The sequence below is a fragment of the Sinocyclocheilus grahami genome, unplaced genomic scaffold (assembly GCF_001515645.1).
Source record: "Sinocyclocheilus grahami isolate Dianchi unplaced genomic scaffold, SAMN03320097.WGS_v1.1 scaffold1661.1, whole genome shotgun sequence".
NCBI lineage: Eukaryota > Metazoa > Chordata > Actinopteri > Cypriniformes > Cyprinidae > Sinocyclocheilus > Sinocyclocheilus grahami.
In genome coordinates, this window is record NW_015506840.1 from 64,096 (window position 1) to 85,291 (window position 21,196).

General features: G+C 38.1%; 1 protein-coding gene across 1 annotated transcript in view; it reads right to left on the bottom strand.

The window, feature by feature from the left end:
* The window catches only part of becn1 (beclin 1, autophagy related), a 61,183-nt gene that overhangs the window by 30,420 nt on the left and 9,567 nt on the right, over nt 1-21,196 (bottom strand). Inside the window, exon 2 of the mRNA XM_016258237.1 lies at nt 9,013-9,103. Within this exon, the coding sequence (XP_016113723.1) occupies nt 9,013-9,102 (90 nt within the window). The 5' untranslated portion in view covers nt 9,103. The remainder of the gene's footprint in view (nt 1-9,012; nt 9,104-21,196) is intronic.

Below are 21,196 nucleotides of genomic sequence, written 5' to 3' on the forward strand. Positions count from 1 at the left end.
GAGCCCTGAGGCACCCCAGTAGTTAGATGTTGTGACTTGTACACCTCACCTCTCCAAGATATCTTGAAGGACCTATCTGTTTGTTGCTGCCGTGTGGTTTGAGTTTGAGCTCCGTCAAGTTAATTCTTGTTTGTATTTGTTTCTCTGTCTTTTGCCACGGGATTAACATCCCGTGGTAACTAGGATTTACACAAGCTTCAGTCTGGATCCAGAACACCTGAGAAGAGATGATGCAACTCCTCAGAGGACCTCAGATGATGCCAACCCTGAAACAACATCCAGAACTACCACATTTTGCTATAAGTTTGATTGCATCATATAATAATTGCTGTTAATATTGTTCATCGTCTGTTTTATTACGTCTTATATTGATTTTTCCGTTCTGCTGGTTCGTCTGGTCAGAGGAGAACTGGCCCCCCGACTGAGCCTGGTTTCTCCCAAGGTTTTTTCTCCATTCTGTCACCGATGGAGTTTTGGTTCCTTGCCGCTGTCGCCTCTGGCTTGCTTAGTTGGGGACACTTCATTTCCGGCGATATCGTTGACATAATTGCAAAGATATTATTTAAACTGAGCTGGATGTTGACATCACTGAATTCAATGATGAACTTTGAACAATGATGAGTCTTTAACTGAAAAATGAGTGTTTACTATTGTCACTTTGCATTATTGACACTATTTTCCTAATTAATGCTGTTCAGTTGCTTTGACACAATCTGAATTGTTAAAAGCGCTATATAAATAAAGGTGACTTGACTTGACTTGACTATCTGAGAGAAGATACTCAAACCACTGGAGTGTGGTTCCTGAGATGCCCTTTGCCAATAGGGTTGACAGGAGGGTCTGGTGGTTAACTGTGTCAAAAGCAGAGGACAGATCCAGCAAGATAAGTATTGAAGATTTGGAATCCGCTCTTGCAAGTCTTAGGGCTTCAACAAGTGAGAGCAAGGCAGTCTTGGTTGAACGTCCACTTCTGAAACCAGACTGATTGCTGTCGAGGAGGTTGTTCTGTGTGAGAAAGGCAGAGACTTGGTTGAACACAGCTCGTTCAAGTGTTTTTGCAATGAAAGGAAGAAGGGAAGTCTGTAGTTCTCTAAAAGAGATGGGTTAAGGGTGGGTTTCTTAAGTAGTGGGGTTATATGAGCCTGTCTAAATCCTGAGGGAAAAACACCAGTGTGAAGGGATGTGTTAATGATGTGAGTGAGTGCAGGTACAACTGCAGGAGAAATGGCTTGAAGGAGATGAGATGGAATAGGATCAAGAGGACAAGCAGTAGGAGGATTAGAAAGGATGAGTTTGGAGTCTTCTGCCTCAGAGAGTGAAGAGAAGGATGTGAACAAGTGTATGTTTGCTGGTAAGATGTGCCTGACAGATTGTGGGTTGAAAAATTGTGCACTGATGGTTTTAATTTTATTAATGAAGAATGTGGCAAAGACTTCAGCTGTTAGAGTTGATGAAGGACAGGGAGGAGGAGGACAAAGAAAGGAGGAATTTTTTTTAAAGAGCATGCGAGAGTTAGACGAATTGTTAATTTTGTTGTGATAGTATGTCCTTTTAGCAGTGGAGACATTAGCAGAGAAGGAAGAGAGGAGTGACTGATACACATTAAGGTCAGTAGTATTTTTCGATTTGCGCCACACCCTTTTAGCAGCCCTAAGCTTAGAACGATGCTCGCAGAGAACATGAGACACCCAAGGGGCAGAAGGGGTGGTACGGCCTGGTCTGGAAGACAAGGGGCAGACAGTGTCTAAACAAGATGTAAGAGTGGAGCAGAAAGTATCAGTAGCACTGTTAGCATCAAGAGATGATAACTGTTTAGGGGAAGGAAGTGAAGATGAAACCATAGAATGAAACCATTCAATAGACCAGTCTACCAGTAAATTGGATGGAGTTACAGAAGAGCTGGTAGATTTGACCATGGCTAACAGATGAGGTGGTATAGTCTCTAGGCTGCGTGACAAGGTATCTGGTACTACATTGCACTGTCCCTTCCTATACCTGACGCTGAACTCATATCTTTGTAGATGAATAGTTCATCGCGTCAGCCTTGATGAAGGTTTGGGATGTTGGAAAACCCAAGTCAATGCAGCATGGTCTGTAATAACCTCAAATGGTCTGCCATACAAAATTTTTCAAATGCTTTAGTCCATGTCCAAGTGAATTGTTTCATCTTTAGGGCATGAAGATGTGCAGCTATTTCTGAAAAATTTGGTATGAATCTGTGATGCCAACCTGCCAAGCCCAAAAATCTTTGTACTTCCTTGTGTGCTTGTGGTACCGGAAAACCACAGATAGCTTCTACTTTGGCAGGATCCGTCTTGACACCTTCCCCAGACACCACATGACCCAGGAAAGTGATAGATCTCTGTACAAGGTTGCATTTCTTGAGATTCAAAGTCAGTCCTGTTTGGTGTGAACAATTGAAAACTTGCCTCAAATGCCGTAAATGCTCCTCCTCATTTTTGGAATATACAACAATATCATTAATGTAAAAAAAAAGAAACATTTTCCTTTAATGTCTTTAAGCACATATTCCATTAATCTTTCAAAAGAGGCAGCTGCATTTTTGCCGTACAAAGATATGTAATGGAGGCAGGGTATTTAACAATTTAGCAATACACTTTATTATCCAATATGAGTCTGACATCAGTGCACTGAACAGTAAAGTTGAAGTTTATTCAAATTTATTTCAATTCTATTCTATTCAACTTTATTCCATTGAAGTTTATTTCACTTCGGAACATTAATTCACGGATTTGCACTATGCCATGTCTTCACAGACAGATGAAACTTACTAGAGCCTCTGGCTTGCTTAGTTGGGGACACTTCATTTCCAGCGTTATCGTTGACATGATTGCAAAGATATTATTTAAACTGAGCTGGATGTTGACATCACTGAATTCAATGATGAACTGTCTTTAACTGAAAAATTAGTGTTTACTATTGTCATTTTGCATTATTGACACTATTTTCCTAATTAATGCTGTTCAGTTGCTTTGTCACAATCTGTATTGTTAAAAGCGCTATATAAATAAAGGTGACTTGACTTGACTAGAGTAGTGTGAAGTGTGACATAATATACCTCTGTAAATAAACACTATATTTAAATATGTCATGTCTCACACACTTTAATGACCTTTGAATGTAACATGCATGCTCCCTTCGAACTGGAATTATGGCAAAATATCCTGTGATGTCCACTTCACAGGGTATTTACGGTCGAATAGAACAAACCTCTGAAGTGATAAGAAAAACATACAAAATGTGTAGAGCGGAGGTTGCGAGGACCAGGATTAAGAATCACTGCTTAATAGCATTGCGTCTCACCAACGGAGCGCTAACTCACCATTCAACAGACTCAAGTCACAAATTAGTTAGCAACTTACCGTTAAGACACCGCTTGAATGCTGCTGCCTGAACAAGAGACCTCCTTACTGAAGTGAAAGAGTTGGCTGGTGTCACTATCTTGCGAATGCATAGATAGCAATGTGTAACCTCCGTAGGCCACCGTTATCGCCAGATCATTCGCCGCCTTACGCCCGAGTTACTTAACTTTGACAACCAGTAACTCCCGGACTCCGGGGGCTATCGACGCAGGGGTGGTCTCATTCGAAAGGGGGCCTCGGAGATGTACACTCGATTTAGTGTTCGAGAGGGCTCCTCGAGCTTAAGGGGTCCCCCAAATTTGGTGCAGATATGCCATATCTCCATTATGGAGATATGGCCGTTAAAATTTTCAATGGTATTCCATACACTTCATTCAGATCACCAGTAGCAAACAATGGAGTGCGGACAAACTATCGGTTCTTATCAGACAAAAGTTCTTATCAGTGGCATATTGGCAGCATATACGCCGATACTGATATATCTACGACAGGCTCATATCGACCGATAAAATCGGAGAGTGCCCTGTCAATTTTAGCTCAGCGATTCTTTTGTGCCGATCACTTCTCCATTGAGAGGATTATCAGTGAAGTAATCACTTCATGTTTGGTCCATTCATTAAACAAATCTATTGTATAACTTGGAGAACTGTGCCAGTTGTTTTGGCTACTTTTATGATATGTTTGGTGTGTTTGGATTCGTTTTGAAGCTTGGAATGAAGCATGAAACAGCACGGAATCCCATTCATTGTATTCAAATTGAATTTATATTGATTGGTAGATTTAAATGACACAACATTTTTTTGTTGTTCACAGAAATGCTGTGGAAAACTGATGTTAAAAATAAAATGCAAGGAAAACGCATATCTTATGACTGGTAGATGTCACTTTTATTGAAAAGATAAAAACAAGACATTTATATGTTCCTTTGTTTATAGCTTAAGTATTTCAAAGTATTCTAAAGTATTTAGATTAAGTTACTAAACCGGAGTAATCTAACGAAATACATTACTGATTACTTTAAAGCATGTATTTTGTAATCTGTAGTGAAATACATTTTAAACGTAACCTTCCCAGCCCTGTATATATATATATATATATACATCAGGGGAGGCAAGGGAGGCAGTGTCTCCTCTCCTCAAAAGTGGATGAAAAAATAATCGATATTACAAAAATAAAACAACGCAAATATGAATAATATGACATTAAACGTCTAAAAGTCACTTGTTTTTATAAAGTAACACTGTCCAACAGCGACACCAGCAGGTAAAGTTACAGCGGAGGCTTGCCTCCCTTCGGTCCATAGACTTTCTACAGAGACCCTAAAGCATGCCGTGACTTTTCTGGAGGCTCACTGAGATGAATGGGGGAAAGTCACGTGAGAGGAGGCAATGCCTCCGTTGCGCTATAATTGGATATGATCGGTTATGATTGAATGTGATTGGTTCGTGTGATAAATTCCGCCTCTTGTTTTCGTGCGAGCTCTCGGCCTGAATTAAGAAAATTATAGTGTTATTGACTAATTATAAAGTAAACAACTCTCCTGCTTAGATATCACTGCTTTGTGTCACATCAAAATGAAACATGAAATGACTTGAAAACGTGATGACTGTGTCAGTTTTTAGTGAGCATTCAGCTTGATGAAATGAAAGATGTATCTTCGTGCCTGTGACAAAGTTTACAGGGCTTTTATGATGATGACCCGAAAATAAGTTGACTTAAAAAGAACAGCTGAACATCAGTTCACAAATAAAAAACGTGTCTATTTACAAGCGCAAATAGCCCGCCTGTTGGCAGAGGCTATTTACACTAACTTCGCCCATCAATGTGTGATTACAAAGCATTACAAAAGACTATCATCTAATAACAGCCTCAGTGGTGCAGATGGTAAAGTTGTATTGAAGTCGTTTTTGACGCGATCGAATTGCGTTTTGTCTAACTTTTTTTTCCTACTTTTTCAAATCAGATATCACGTCGTTGTTATTGTTATTATTGCATATTGTTTTATAATGTACTACAATACTGAGGTGCAGATATACATATACACTGAACAAAATTATAAATGCAACACTTGAGCTGAACTCAAAGATCTAAGACTTGTTCTATGTACAAAAAAGGCCTATTTCTCTCAAATATTGTTCACAAATCTGTCTAAATCTGTTAGTGCGCAGGAGCAAAGGGTCTGAATACTTAGGACCATGTGATATTTCAGTTTTTCTTTTTTAATAAATCTGCAAAAATGTCAACAATTCTGTGTTTTTCTGTCAATATGGGGTGCTGTGTGCATTAATGAGGAAAAAAAATTAACTTAAATGATTTTAGCAAATGGCTGCAATATAACAAAGAGTGAAAAATTTAAGGGGGTCTGAATACTTTCCGTACCCACTGTATATATAAACTAATATATTATTTATTATACGCATAAGCAAAGCAACATGCTTACAACAATATAGAGATAAATGAATTTCTAATCACAAAAGGAACAAAAAGGTTTAGAGGCTTTTTAAACTATACTAAACATATATTCAACCAACACTGATTTGTTTAATGCACATGTTAATGAAATTTCATTAATTACATTTTATGTTTTTCATCTATTGTTATGATTATCACGGTCAATCCTCTCAAATTTTGTGACTGATAATTTAGCATAGTCATTCCTGCATTTAAACGTGGGTGCATGAAAAATATAGGTTTTACATAAATTGTGAATGGACTGTATAGAGAAAGCAAGTAAAGAGCACTCATTTTAAAATCACTCAAGTTTTCAATTATTTAACTATAAATCAATGAAGTTGACTACACTGTACAATGAATGTAATTTACATCCTGTGTGCACTTTGTTGATTATAATGAGAGAACATGAGTTTAAACATTAGGCCATTTTATTAATCTTTCCCTTCTTTTTAGTCCCATTGTTTTATCTAAAGTCCGGCCCCATTTTGTGTCATATTTCAGTTAAATTATGGGAATGAAATAATACAAAATGCACTTTGATATGTTCGCCTGATAACTTGTGGAAGTCTGTGGTTAAAACGCCACTTAGCGGTCAAAAGTGCAAATGCATTTTGCAGATGCGGTGGCAGTGCCCACAGCGGTAAAACAAAACGTCTCAGGTTACTTATGTAACCATGGTTCCCTGAGTAGGGAACGAGACACTGCGTCCTCTAGGGGTCGCTATGGGGAACGCCTCGTCGTGACCCGTGTCTGAAGCATACATTGAAAAAACACCAACTCGTTGGCAGGCAACAGCCATGACGTCACTACCTGTGCAACTATAGTATAAATAGGCGCCGGGAGCTACACATCATTCACTTCTTCGTCTGAAGCTTGCGTCCGCAGCATGGCAAGAAACCTAGAGGACGCAGTGTCTCGTTCCCTACTCAGGGAACCATGGTTACATAAGTAACCTGAGACGTTCCCTTTCATGGAAACTTCGAACTGCGTCCTCTAGGGGTCGCTATGGGGAACGGTATACCCACGCCACCATGCTGAGGGGAGTGCAAGCCAGAACCATGGCGAGCACTAAGAACCAACTCTACCATATTGCTATGGGAGTCGCCCCTGGGACGTTTGTCGACGGCTGTCAGTGACGTTACTCCCTACGGCCAAAGGCCTAGGCTACATACCCCAAAAAACTTACCTGTTAGGGCCAGACTCCTGGGCCCGGGGTAGAGCTCAAGGCTTGGAATCAGAAACAGATTCCTTTAAGGGAATACGACCAAGAGCCTAGAATCATACTAGTCTTGGTCTCTCACACAGGGGCTACCGCACGTTTGTCTTGTGGTGAAGGAACTGTCGCAACAGATCCTTAGTAGCAATACCCTGCTAAGTAGGTATCCAGAGGATACATAGGGGGAGTGGTGCCCAAGGCAGAACCGGGGTTTTAAACCACTCAAAAAAGAAGCCTCTAGACCGGACCATCAGTAAGATGGTCACTATGAAGCCATAGAACCAACCAAACCTAATAGGTCCAGTATAGGAGACTATAATGCAGGAAATTTCCCACCTAACCTTGGTCAGGTGGAGAGAGATGGTGGTTACAGGGGAATTTAGGAAGGTGAGGATAAGGGCAGATGTAAGACCCCCGAAGGAAACGAGTAGATACTGAGGTATCACTCTGATCCGGACAAAAGCACTGACGCCCTGTCTGGATCACATCCCTTAGGTCTTTTACTCACCTTCCTTTGACCCACGATTCTTCCTACCCCTACCCATGGGCGGGGGAGGAGCGCGAGCCGCGACACTAGCCTTCTGAGCCAGTCTCTGATCCTCAAACTGAGGCGGTCTAGGACCCCTGGGTTGTTCGGGCTCAGACCTGGACTTCTATCCCGGTCTTTCAGCCGGTCAGTCTGATATGCTTGGAGCATCACCATCGTGTGAAATGAAGTGACAGCCCGACCTGCTGCTGCTGTGTATGCCCTAGCATCCGAGCGAGATGTCAAGAAAGGGAGTCTTAGTCTGACCAGCATCTCTCTATAGGGGCATCTTCTCATAACCGCCTTTGCCCCTGAATCAGACAATGTTAATGAAATAACATCATCCTCCAGCGGCTCACTCTCGTGCACAGCCGACGATCGCGAAAGAGAAAACCCCTCTTCAAACTCATCGGCCAGATCCACCTGCGATCCACACAAGCTCATTCCCTTCCGTGCCTCAGCAGCGGTGGGTCCTGGATCGCGGGAAGCAGATGGCTCCCCCTCTTTCCTCGAAAAGAGAGACAAACGAGAGCGGAGCTTTTTTCCTTGGAAAAAAACGCTCGCAGTGCACGCTGATTGCCCCCTCGGAGATATCGCATGCGTGCTCTTTGCCCAAACAAAACAATGCATAGATCGTGTGTGTCATCAGATGTTAAACAACGTCAACACGGATGCACACATCCTTAAATGCTTTGCTAGTGCTCGCCATAATGAGATAAATAGAGATCGCTCTTACCACAGAAATGCAAGCTTCAAACAAAACAGTCAATGAAGACAAAGAAGAGAATGATGTGTAGCTCCCGGCGCCTATTTATACTATAGTCGCACCGGTAGTGACGTCATGGCTGTTGCCTGCCAACGAGTTGGTGTTTTTTCAATGTATGCTTCAGACACGGGTCACGACGAGGCGTTCCCCATAGCGAGGACACAGTTCGAAGTTCCCATGAAAGGGAACTCATTCTGGTTGTATATGCAGTCAGGTCAAGATGACTGGTATGTTTTGTGGCATCTCCATGTGGTCCAGTTTGGTATCACACCTTCACTTGTTTGTATTAAAAAAAAAAAAATCTCAAAATAAACTTATTTTTTCTTTTTTTTTTGCTTGTGAATTGCAGTTAAATAAGTTGAATGTTATTAAAATAATAATATTAAATAATAACAACAACTTTAACAAGCTCAAATTATTATATTAGTGTCAAATAAATAACTGAATTATGCACATCATCCTTCAAATGCTTTTTGTTCTGACTAATGGTTTAAAATAGCAATATCAACAGTAATCCAAAAATTATCATAGATCAATTAAATCAACTCTAACTAATAAATCATCTGCTTTATTGTACTACTTTTGTGTCTGCCAAGAACATAAATGTACAGTAAATATGAAATTGTGTATAGTTGTAAAGTGCAGTTTTGTATTAATGAGTCCATACTTTCAGCCTGCGACTCAAGTTCTCCATGGTTCCTCCATCTGAAGCTTCTCCAATTAGAGTGAAACTATTTGCGCTTTCAGTTGACATCATCCTACAGAACACAAACAGCTCATTAATTCACCATTATACAATTGTAATATTTAATCTTTAAGCTCAGCATGTTGCTGTTACAGTTCACAAGAGTTGCATATAACACATTACATAGATAAATATAAATAAATAAATAGAGATACATGTGCATATAATAGAGATACACAGAGATAAAAAAATTAATAAACCAGAACTAGAGATACACAATTCCGCATTAACTGAGAATCACAACTGTGATTTAAAAAAAAGGACTTACAGAACTGGAACATTATACTACTTAAAGGGGTAGTTCACCCAAAAATTCTGTCATTAATTACTCACCCTCATGTCGTTCTAATCCCGTAAGACCTCCATTCATCTTCGGAACACAAATTAAGATATTTTTTATGAATTCTGAGAGCTCTCTGACCCTCCCATAGACAGCAATGTAATTACCACGATCAAGGTCCAGAAACGTAGCAAGAATATTATTAAACGTAATTAATGACAGAATTTTAATTTTAGGGTGAACTATCCCTTTAAGAAAATAGCATGCAAGGATATGTGTATGTTTCAGTTAATAAACAAATAAAAAAAAATAACATTAAACAAGGCAAAGTGTGTGAGACAGACAATGCGGTAACACTTTATTTTACTGTGTCCTTGTTACACGTTACATGTACTTAATATATACTTACTAATAACAATAAATTATGCATAATTTCATGCAAATAACCTTAAAAAAGTGTTTAAAAAGTTTTGGTTTGTTTGGTTTGTATGGTGATGAGAGTATCAGATGACTCCTGCAAAAAAATACAAATATGTTGTGCTTGGGCTAGGCCGTGGTCAGGGGGCTCTATAGCACCCCCAAACACAGGATATGGTAAGGATGAAGTTTCTCTGATCTCCACAGAAATTTGGTATGGTCTCTCATCATGTATAACAAAGTTCACCATGTTGGATGGAATGTGTGTGAATTTTTTTATTTTCCCGCACTGTACCATGGTTAAAAACTCATGAAAGCTAACAGACAAAATTTGTCTTAAGAAGTATTTTTTAATTTGATACTGCAATTCAGGAGAGACGTGCCTCATCAGCTCTACAGCATCCCCTGCATATTTCTTGTCCTTAGAATACATGAAAATTCATGAAATTTACACTTGTAGAAGCAAGATTTAGTCATTCTTTGGTCATTTGTTTTGGGTGTGGCCAGTGGACTCCATAGCACCCCCTAAAATTTTCAAATGTATTTATTACTGTGTTTGCCACAGATTTTGTCTAATATTCACAAATTTTAGCAGGGACATTGTCCTGAACATTACAAACATATTTCTCATGAACTTTTATTAGCTCCGGTCAGCAGAAAGCTAACCAGATTTAGATTTTTTACTTTGAACTGTGTTGCCATGGTGATGCGCTAAAAACTTTAAAAATGGGAAACAGGGGGAGTGGTTATGACTCTGAACTAGGCGCACGCTTTTCTGTGAGCTCCTGGCGTTGTTCGTTTAAAAAAATCCTGAATACCGTCCTCTTTATTCACGACACGATTTTCATTTATTTTATTAACTCTTTGTGGTGACTTAAGAATCAAGATGCTGTCAAAAAAACACAAAGATAAGCCAAAATTGGACTCTTCTCCAGTCGTGGAACATGACGCTGAAGAGGATGCTAGTAGCACTAGCTTATCAAATACCTTATGCAGCGCACCTCAGGGAGAGGCAACTTGTGCCAACGCTTGCCAAAAGTTGGATTTGATTAAAAAACTGGATCTAATGAGAAGTGATTCTGCCACAAAGCTTGATGGAGTTCTAAACGCGATACAGGATGTTAAAAAGGATATAAGAGACTTCTCCGGGTGCATGGATATGGCCGAAGAGCGCATTAGCAACGTAGAAGACGCGGTTGATTCAGAAAAGAGCAAGTTGGAAGAAGCAGCTAAGCACATTGCTGTTCTCACATGCAAGCTTGACGATCTTGAAAACTGTTCGTGGAGATCGAACCTCAGGTTGGTTAATCTTACCGAAAAGGTGGAAAATCCGGATGTAGTTGTCTTCCTGGAAAAATGCTTTAAGCGCTGGGTCCCGAAACCTTCCCTGTTTCGCCTGTTATAGAGAGAGCGCACAGGCTACCTGGTAGGCCACAATCCAATCGATCATCTCTAAGAGTGCTGATCATGAAGTTTCTGAACTTTCAAGATAAAGTCCGAGTGATGCGTGCTGCCAGGGCTAAAGGCAGAATTATGTATTGTGAACAAGAGGTCAAGTTTTCCCCGGATTTATCTGCGGAGTTGCTTCGTCAGAGGAGACGTCTTGACGGTATTAAACAGCGACTGCAATCCTTGAACATTAACTATGGACTAGTTTACCCAGCCAAACTACGTCTGACAGTTGACGGACAGACCCATGAGTTTGAAGACCCGTCTGATGCCGAAAAGTTCATACAGGGAATACAGAGTGCAGCTGAAGCATAAAGGACTTAAAGGGAAGTTTGTCAGTTTTCCCTGTTTATGTTATGCCCAGCCGAAATTATTGTTTTTCACATTTGATATGCAGATGCTTTGTTTTCTGCAGGGTATAATGTGGTTATTCTCATTGTTTCCGTAATGACAGTAGCCAATGCGGTAGAGAATAAGATAATTAGACGCATTGTAAATATATATTTTCTTTGAAGAGTTCAACTATATAATTTGAACTACCTTTCTAGGGTGAATGTCCATAAATCCACAGAGGGATGCCAGGAGTTTCACACAGTTCCAATTAGTTTTTCTTTTTCTTTTTAGCTAATCGCTTAGTTTTCTTTAACTACTTCCTTTATGATATTGGATCAGTGTTGGGACATAACTGTATCCCAAGGTGTTAAAGTGGGGAGGGCAAAAGGGTCAGGCTGTCTTGTTCGGGTGGACAGCTAAGGTAATTTGTTCATGGCAGGTTTTTGAGTTATTATTTTGGTCTTGTTTTTTTAATAATTACACCTTAGTCGGGCAGATCTTTTGGTTAACTTCCACATCAAAATATTATTTGATAAACGTGTGTATATAAAGATGTACAATCTATCCTAATTTAAAGAAAATCTCTGAAGTTCACCTCTTGGAATGTTAGGGGATCAACAGAATGGTTAAGCTTAAACAAGTTATGACAAGGATTAAACAACTGGAATCTTCCATAGTATTTTTTATAGGAGACTCATTTGCTCAAAGAGGAGCTATTGAAGGTGCAAAGAAGATGGCCAGGTCAAGTCTTGGCTTCATGTTATTCTTCTCATTCAAGAGGGGTTAAGTTGTTGATCCATAAGTCCGTACCCTTTTTGTTAAATAATAGTATTACAGACAAGGCCGGTAGATATTTGATAGTACAGGGAACCTATATGAGTAAAGCTATTAATCTGGTTAATATTTATGGCCTAAATGAGGATAACCCAACGTTTTTTGAAAATCTTTTTATACTGCTAGCCTCTCTTCCAGGTATAGTTATAATTAGAGCCTGACCGATATGGGTTTTTTGGGGGCCGATACCGATATTAGGGAGTAAAAAAAAGGCAATATCGATATATCGGCCGATATTCTTTGTGTATATTATAGTACAGTACCAGTCAAAAGTTTGGACACTTTCCCATTCAAGGGTCTAAACATTTGACTGGTACTATATATAGAATACAGTATATACATAAACAGAATATATATACATTAACACATTTTTTGCAATGATCACTCAAATGTGGTGATCTAACACTTATAATGACATGACAAAGATACATAATGGAGGCAGGGCATTTAACAATTCAACGATAAACTTTATTATCCAAAATGAGTCTGACATCAGTGCACTGAACAATAAAGTTGAAGTTCATTCAACTTTAATTCAATTAAATTCCATTCAACTTTATTTCTTTGAAGTTTATTTCACTTTGGAACATTCATTCACGGATTTGCGCTACTGTCTTCACACACAGACGAAACTTACTAGAGAAGTGTGAAATAATATACCTCTGTAAATAAATACAACATAAATTCATGTCTCGCGCACTTTAATGTCCTTTGAATGTAATGTGTGCGTTCCCTTGGAACTGGAATCATGGCGGAATTTCATGTGAAGTCCACTTCAAAGGGCACTTACGGTCGAATAAGACAACACTTGAATGCTGCTGCCTGAACAAGAGACCTCCTTACTGAAGTGAAAGTGTTGACTGGTGTCACTATCTCTCGATCGCACTGGTGGATTTCCACCAAATTTGGGGGATCCCTTCAGCTTGATGAGCCCTCTTGAACGCCACTCTCTGCGCGTCGGTAGCCCCCTGGGATCGCTTGATCGGTCGGCGCCGGACCGCAAATTTAACCACCCATAACTCCCGAACCCCGGGGGCTATCGACACAGGGGTGGTCTCATTCGAAAGCGGGCCTCTAGATGTACACTCGATTCGCGTTTGAGAGGGTTCCTCGAGCTGAAGGGATCCCCTGAATTTGGTGCGGATTAGCTGCGCCGTTACGGAGATATGGCCGTTCAAAGTTTCAATGGTTTTCCATATACTTAAGCTTTAAAGCGTTTCATCCAGGTCGCCAGTAACAAACAAGGGAGCACACTCTGCTGGACAAACTAAGTAATTACACCATTTCAAGCATTTATCTGCGTTACATGTTCTGTAAAAAAAAATTCATATCGGCGGCATATTCACCGATACTGATATATCGGCGACAGGATCAAATCGGCCGATAATATCGGCAAAACGATATATCGGTCGGGCTCTAGTTATAATAGCAGGAGACTTTAACTGCACTCTGGACCCGTTGCTTGACCGCTCTTCAGGACTGTATAGCTCTCACTCTCAAAGCAGGAAAAAATGTAAAGAGTTTATGAAAGATTTAAATTTATGTGACCCGTGAAGAACATTAAATCCATCAAAAAATTTATATTCTTGTTTTTCATCATTGTTATTATTTTATATAGATTCAAAATTAACAAATGGTTCCCCTAGATGGCGCCTGCACCCTAATTGGCTGCAGAACTCTGACTTCGTTAAATTTGTTGGTGAACAAATAGACTTGTACTTTGCTACAAATACTGATCAGACTTTTGCGACTATTAGATGGGAAGCCTTTAAGGCATATATTAGGGGCCAAATGATTGGGTATACTAGCTCTAAATTGAATACATTTTAACAAAAGATGATTAATTTGGATACTGAAATCAGAGATTTAGAGATATTAATAAATATAGATAAATCCAAACAACTTAAAAATGATTAGCCCTTAAAGTGGAGTATGAGGAACATTCCACATTAAAAGCTAAAAATAGTATATTAAGATTGAAGCAAACTTATTATGATCATGGTGAAAAAACCCACCAAATTGTTAGCCTGGCAGCTTAAGAAATTAATTTAAGAAAGATTTTATAAATCTCTATATCAATCTGAATTTCCAACAAGCCTCTCTAATCAGAATAACTTTTTAGATGGATTGGATTTTCCCTCTATCACTGAAGAAACAAGATCTGAGCTTGATAGGGAACTGGAAATAGAAGAGGTTTCTAATGCTATTCTTAGTATGAGGGGTGGTAAAGCGGCGGGTCCGGATGGGCTTCCAATTGACATTTGTAAGGAATTTAAAGAGAAATTAATATCTCCTTTATTGGATACGTATGTGGAAGCTTTTCAACAAGGTTATCTCCCTCCTTCGATGAGGAGTGCCCTCATAACTCTTATTTTAAAGCCAGGAAAGTCACCTGTGGAGAGTTCATTTAGGCCAATCTCACTTTTAAATGCAGATGCCAAAATTATTGCTAAAGCATTGGCAATGAGACTCGAGAGAGTTCTACCTCAATTGATACATATAGATCAAAATGGCTTTATTAAAAACCATCAAGGGTTTCATTATGTTAGGAGAGTACTTAACCTAGTGCATGCGGGCAATGGAGCCCCTGATACGGCCATTCTGTCACTCGATGCCGAAAAGGCATTCGACAGACTAGAATGGCCGTACTTAATGGAGGTGCTAGCAAGATTTGGATTTGGTGACTTTTTCCGCAGATGGATGGAAATTCTTTTAGTTGATTCTTCTGCGAAGGTACTCACTAACAGTATAATCTCACCTTCATTTAAACTTAGTTGGGGTACTAGGCAAGGCTCACCACTTTCACCTCTACTTTTTGTAGAGATCACACCCTACTATTCATGGTATTTTTACAGAAGCTTTAGAACATCGCATTGCCCTATATGCTGATGATGCCATCGTATTTCTTTCAGAACTTGAAAAATCTCTCTCATCCCTCTTAAAGCTTATTGGCCTGTTTGGCAATTTTTCTGGATTTAAAGTAAATAAAGATAAGTCTTCAATTATATTTCTCAATGAACAAGAGAGATTAAATCCTAAAGTGAGTCACCCATTTGTAAATGCTCTAAATGGTTTTGATTATCTAGGATTTAAAATAACCCTAAAATAAACCTCCTTAGTTCAGCTAATTATGAACCTTTGATGGCTAAATTATCTGAAGATACGACTAGATGGATGACACTGCCTCTTTCTTTAATAGGAAGAATAAACGTGATTAAGATGAATATATTACCTACATTTTTGTATGTTTTTCAATCACTACCGCTTCCCCCTCCCCCAAAATTTTTTCTAAGAATAAGAAAACTTCTCTCTAATTTTATTTGGAACAACAGGAAGCCAAGACTTAGACTTTCTTTACTATATCTGCCCTATGAAAGGGGAGGGCTCCAACTACCTAATTTCTTTTGGTATTATTGGGCTGCTCAGTTGAGGGCTCCATTGTTCTGGTTCTATAGTGAAGCCGCTGTGCCTTGGTAACATGTTGAAAAATTGGCCGCAATAGGCTTGACACTTGACAGCTTTTTATATTCAGCACCCCTTAAAGAACTAAAAAAAGGACAGATAATCCATTTGTCAAAAATACTAATGTAATCTGGTACGAAGCCCATAAATATCTTGGAGACCTCCCAGTGCTTTTCCGTTTTTCTCCTATCTGGGAAAATTATCATTTCAGCCCAGCTAAAAAGGATATGGGGTTCAAATTGTGGATGAATAAGGGCATGATTAGATTGAAAGATTTGTATGAAGATAATATATTAGTCATTTGATAATCTTGTATCGAAATTTCACATACCTCAGAAACACTTTAAGTATTTGCAACTCAGAAGTTTTATTTTTACACATTTAAAGAATTCTACACAACTCCCCCCAAGATTGCTACATTAAAGGGCGAATTACCCAATTATATAACATACTAAGTGAAAATCATAAAGAAAGCTCTGAAAATAAAAGACAAGCATGTATCCAAGATATAAATATGGATATTTCATTAGATGACTGGAATACAATTTGTTTAAATACACAAACACAAACTTTGAACTCTCAGTTGAGACTCTTACAATATAATTGGGTAATGAGAACTTATATAACTCCTGTAAGATTAAATAAATTTAACCCTAATATCCCTGATCTGTATTTTAAATGCAATAAGCTTCAAGGTACATTTTTCCATTGTGTGTGGAAATGTGAGGAGGTGCAGAAGTTTTGGGTTGGGGTGACTCAATATGTTTTTCAATTTACTTACTCTCCAATTTCTCTAAGTCCTGTATTATGTGTATTGAGTATGTATGAAGACGATTGCTCTTTATACACTAAAGAAAGAAAGTTGGTGGATTTGTGTCTATTACAAGCAAGATGTTCTATTGCCCTGTGCTGGAAAAATACCAAATGCCCTTCCATTGGACTATGGCTGAAAAACATAACATGTTTGGCTCTTGAAAAAAGTACATATGTAATACGAAAGAAACCCTTTGAATTTTTTGATATCTGGGAGGTGTTCTTGGACTTTGTTAAAAATGTGATATTGAAAATGCTTTAGATGTGTGAAGTTATGGATGTTTTTTATTATTTTTAGTTTTTTTAACCTGTCTGGGGTAATTTGTGGGGAAGGATGTTGTGGTTTTTTGGAAAAACTTTGGAAAAACTTTGTAAAAAAAAAAAAAGGGGAAACAGAAAGGGTCTCATATTCTCTGCATCCATCCTGTGATTTACATGAAACTTGACACATATGTTTGGCTTTGTGGTCTGATGACTTTGATGTGGCTAGTGTGAGTCACGGTGCCACCACCTGACAAAAGGAATAGGGCATTTTTAACAAACTTTGAAAATCCTGTTTTGCTCTTTCTCTAAATTGCTACAGATGTTTGTTAAAATTAAATAAATTATAAAAATGTTCATGATCTTTTGCACACTTGTCAGAGTCGCTGCTATTATGGCTTGGCAAAGGTTCATACTTGCATGTGAAGAGGGGGCTCTATAGTGCCACCTATAAAATCGGCATGCTCCCCAGAAAGTCCCCTCTCTGTAGCACATCCTTTTCATCTACAGTCACCAAGCTTCACACATAAATAGAGCTCATCAAATCGGACAACTTTCATATCAAAGACATTAGCTCCAGGCAACAGGAAGTCAGACATTTTGAAAACAGTCAATTCAAAGTCAAAGTCATTCACCATCCAATTATTCTAATGATTCATTCAAAAATAAAGTTGCTGTCTTTATGAGTGAGTTCATATATACTGTATATATATTTTTTTTCTTGATGTTTTGACATGTAAGAGGTCATTGTACTATAACTACATCCCATAAGTTTCAGAGCTCAAAACTTCCTCATTAGTCCAAAAACAGCTTTTATTGAAACCAAGCTGCCAAAACATCTCGTTTCGGGTTTTGTCTCAGTGTGACGTAATAGTGTGACGAAAGACTGCCTCTGCAGAATCAGATCAGCGCCTACCTTTACATCATCACATTGTTGGCCCCACACGCTGGTGCATTAGTAAAATGAGATGGAGAGAGATGCAGAATCACTGGACTAAAAAATAACATGACATTCCAAAGAATCATAATGCTAGGAAAGTGGTTATTTATTTTCACTATGTCAAATGTAATTTGTGCCATAGTGCCATACCATGTTATTCTGATGCCTAATCTGTGATTTCTGATATGTGATGATTCATGTACAGTCAGATTTCCTTGGTCTCAGAATCATTTATTGCTGTTTATGCATCAGCAAATCAAGTCAGTGACTAAGCAGTCAACTTCACATTGTTTCTCTAAGTGGCATGAAAATACAGAAAGCCAGGGTCAGAAATCAACTTTTCCAATAAGGGGCAATATTTGCTACTGGAATTTGTTTTATAATTTTTACCTTTGTAATGGGGTCAAAGATGAAAAGAAGGTTTCAAGCATCAAAAAAAAAAAAAAAGGGTGTAATACAGCTTTAAATTTTGTTTTCCCCCATACATTAGAATGTATCCTGTTTAATTTTGTTTTTCTGAGGAAAAATAATGACTATCATACATTTATTACCATAATTTACAGAAGACACCCACTAAAATGTCATTCAGTGTAACACAACTGTGGGGGCAGTCGTGGCCTAATGGTTAGAGAATCAAACTTGTAACCCAAATGCTCTCTTCCACCCTCAATACCACAACTGAGGTGAGACCCTTAAACAAGGCACTGAACCCCCAACAGCTCCCCAGGCACCGCAGCAATATGGCTGCCCACTGCTCCGGGTGTGTGTTCACGGTGTGTGTGTGTTCACTACTGTGTGTGTGCACTTGGATGGGTTAAATGTAAAGCACTAATTCGGAGTATGGGTCACATACTTGGCCACATGTCACTTCACTTCAATATGTATATACCAAAAAATATTGTTAGGCATATTTTAAACAAGAATCATTTGATGACAAATTAAAATACTTTATTTAAGGATCACAGTGCAGCCCTCAAATAACAATTAACTTTAATTTAGAAATCGTTATACTTGCTAATGTCCTTTAAACCACTAGGTTTTACCCATTTGTCATCAATACATTTTAAGGAAGTGAAAGTCATTTAAAATATTATGTGATTACATATTCTGACCTGTACATATTAAAATACATAAAAGAATAAGTATATTGTTCCATTTTTACGTAAATATATCCGTTATGCTAAATGACCATGGTTTGTTACTCTGAATGACGTTTTGTCAAAGAGGGAAATAATATTGTCATTGTTCCCATAATTACAAAGTATTAGTCTGTATCATTAAATTAGTTTTAATAATATTCCTGAGTAAACGACGGCCGAAGCAGATGTGGAAAAGTAATAGGCATTTTATATTACTGTACTGATGCTCTTGCCATGCTAACTTAGCCTGTCATTTTGTTTCTGACTTGCCCGGCCTCAAAAATTGCTGCTTGCAGTTATATTTATGAATACTTTCTGTTTGCCAACATACCATAAATTACATTATCAGGATGAGTATTTGGGGTAACGTACTGAACTTGTGACATACTGTAGTGAGGAGGCACTCTCCGTTCAGAAATATTGGTAAGCTATTATTCTCTATCATTATAGTTATCTTTATAGTTATTGTTCTTGGTGTGAACGGGTTTTAAGAGTGCCACCCAAGCTACTGGGTCTGCATTTAATTTATTAGCAGTGCCTAGCAGCTGTCTCTGTATAGGAATCTAAAATTAATCAATAACACAATACAAAAATGCATTAAAATATTAATATTTATTATGTTTAGCACATATTTGTCAGTGCTAAATATTCCTAATTTATGTGTAATATAAATAAGATGCTAAAATTGTTATTTATACAGTGATGCTGTCATTCAATGTAATGGATGACACTGTGGTGTACCAGAGAATTTGCATTACGCCCTCATGACAAAAACATTACCCTTAATGACGAAACTTCTACATCAGCTAATATTGCAAGCAATCAACTGGCCATGCATTTCAAACACTGAGCTTGACCAATAAAGTTAATCACAACTATTCAGAACATCATCTTATTTTTCGAAAAATTTGTTTTTGTAACTTAGGTTACCACACCATGAAAAGGTGAAATTATCAAATATTTAAGAACAATAAACTCACTTTTCTTGCAGCACCACACAGTCTTCACCATGCCATCTGATGATGTCACAGAGTGTCGAATGACTTTCAGTTTTTTATATGATTTCAGAATGGCTTCTTGTTCCTGTTACACTGAATGACCTCTTAGACAGTTATTTTAATATAACACAGCCAACTTTATTTGAAAATGCCAAGAAAATAAATATATATTTATAACTTGGTGTTTTATATGTTTATTTAAAGATGTAATTGTAAAATCAAAGTCTGGACCATTACACTGAATGACAATTTGACACTTTGGAACATTATTTCTCCCATATTTTGACATTTTATTTTCACAAAAGTTATTTGAAATATGAAAGTAGACACTTTACTTGCATTTAACTTTTTTTTTTAATGTATTTAAAATGACTTTTGTCAGTTTAATTTGATGCGGACACCAAAATGGTGAAGTCTCGTCTTTGACCCAATGACATTTTTTAAATTACCTTATTGAATGTATCTGTATTGTTCTTTTATGTCAAATAGATTTAACCACTTACTTCAAATCACAATACTATAGACTGTTACCAATCAACATTTTTTCAACATTACACCGCAAAGGTGGAACAGAAACTGCCTCTGACATGGCATTTATGTTTATACAGACTGTTTAATGCTGCTCAAGTACATGCATTTGCATAAAAAAAATGCATAAATGTAAATAGCCTAAAAAACAAGAACTTTGTGGGTGTCATACTAAATACTAAAACATTTTGATCATCGTTGTGAGTCCAATCTGGATGCATAGTCTTTGAAAAACAAGATTTCCTCTGCTTTTTGTCCAAAATGTTGCTTTTCTATGAAACTTACCCATATTCAAGAGTGTATGAAGGAAGAATAAAATGGGCTGTTTTGTTTAAAGGGGTCATATGATGTTGCTAAAAAGAACATTATTTAGTGTATTTAGTGTAATGAAATGTGTTTATGGGGTTTAAGGTTCAAAAAACACATTATTTTCCACATACTGTACATTATTGTTCCTCCTCTATGCCCCGCCTTTCTGAAACGCGTTGATTTTTACAAAGCTCATCAGTCTGAAAAGCAAGGTGTGCTGTGATTGGCCAGCTATCCAGTGTGTTATGACTGGCCGAATACCTCAAGCGTGTGACGGAAATGTTACGCCCCTACCATACTGTTATGATGCTCTGTCAGGCCGGAGCGATGATTCAAAAACATG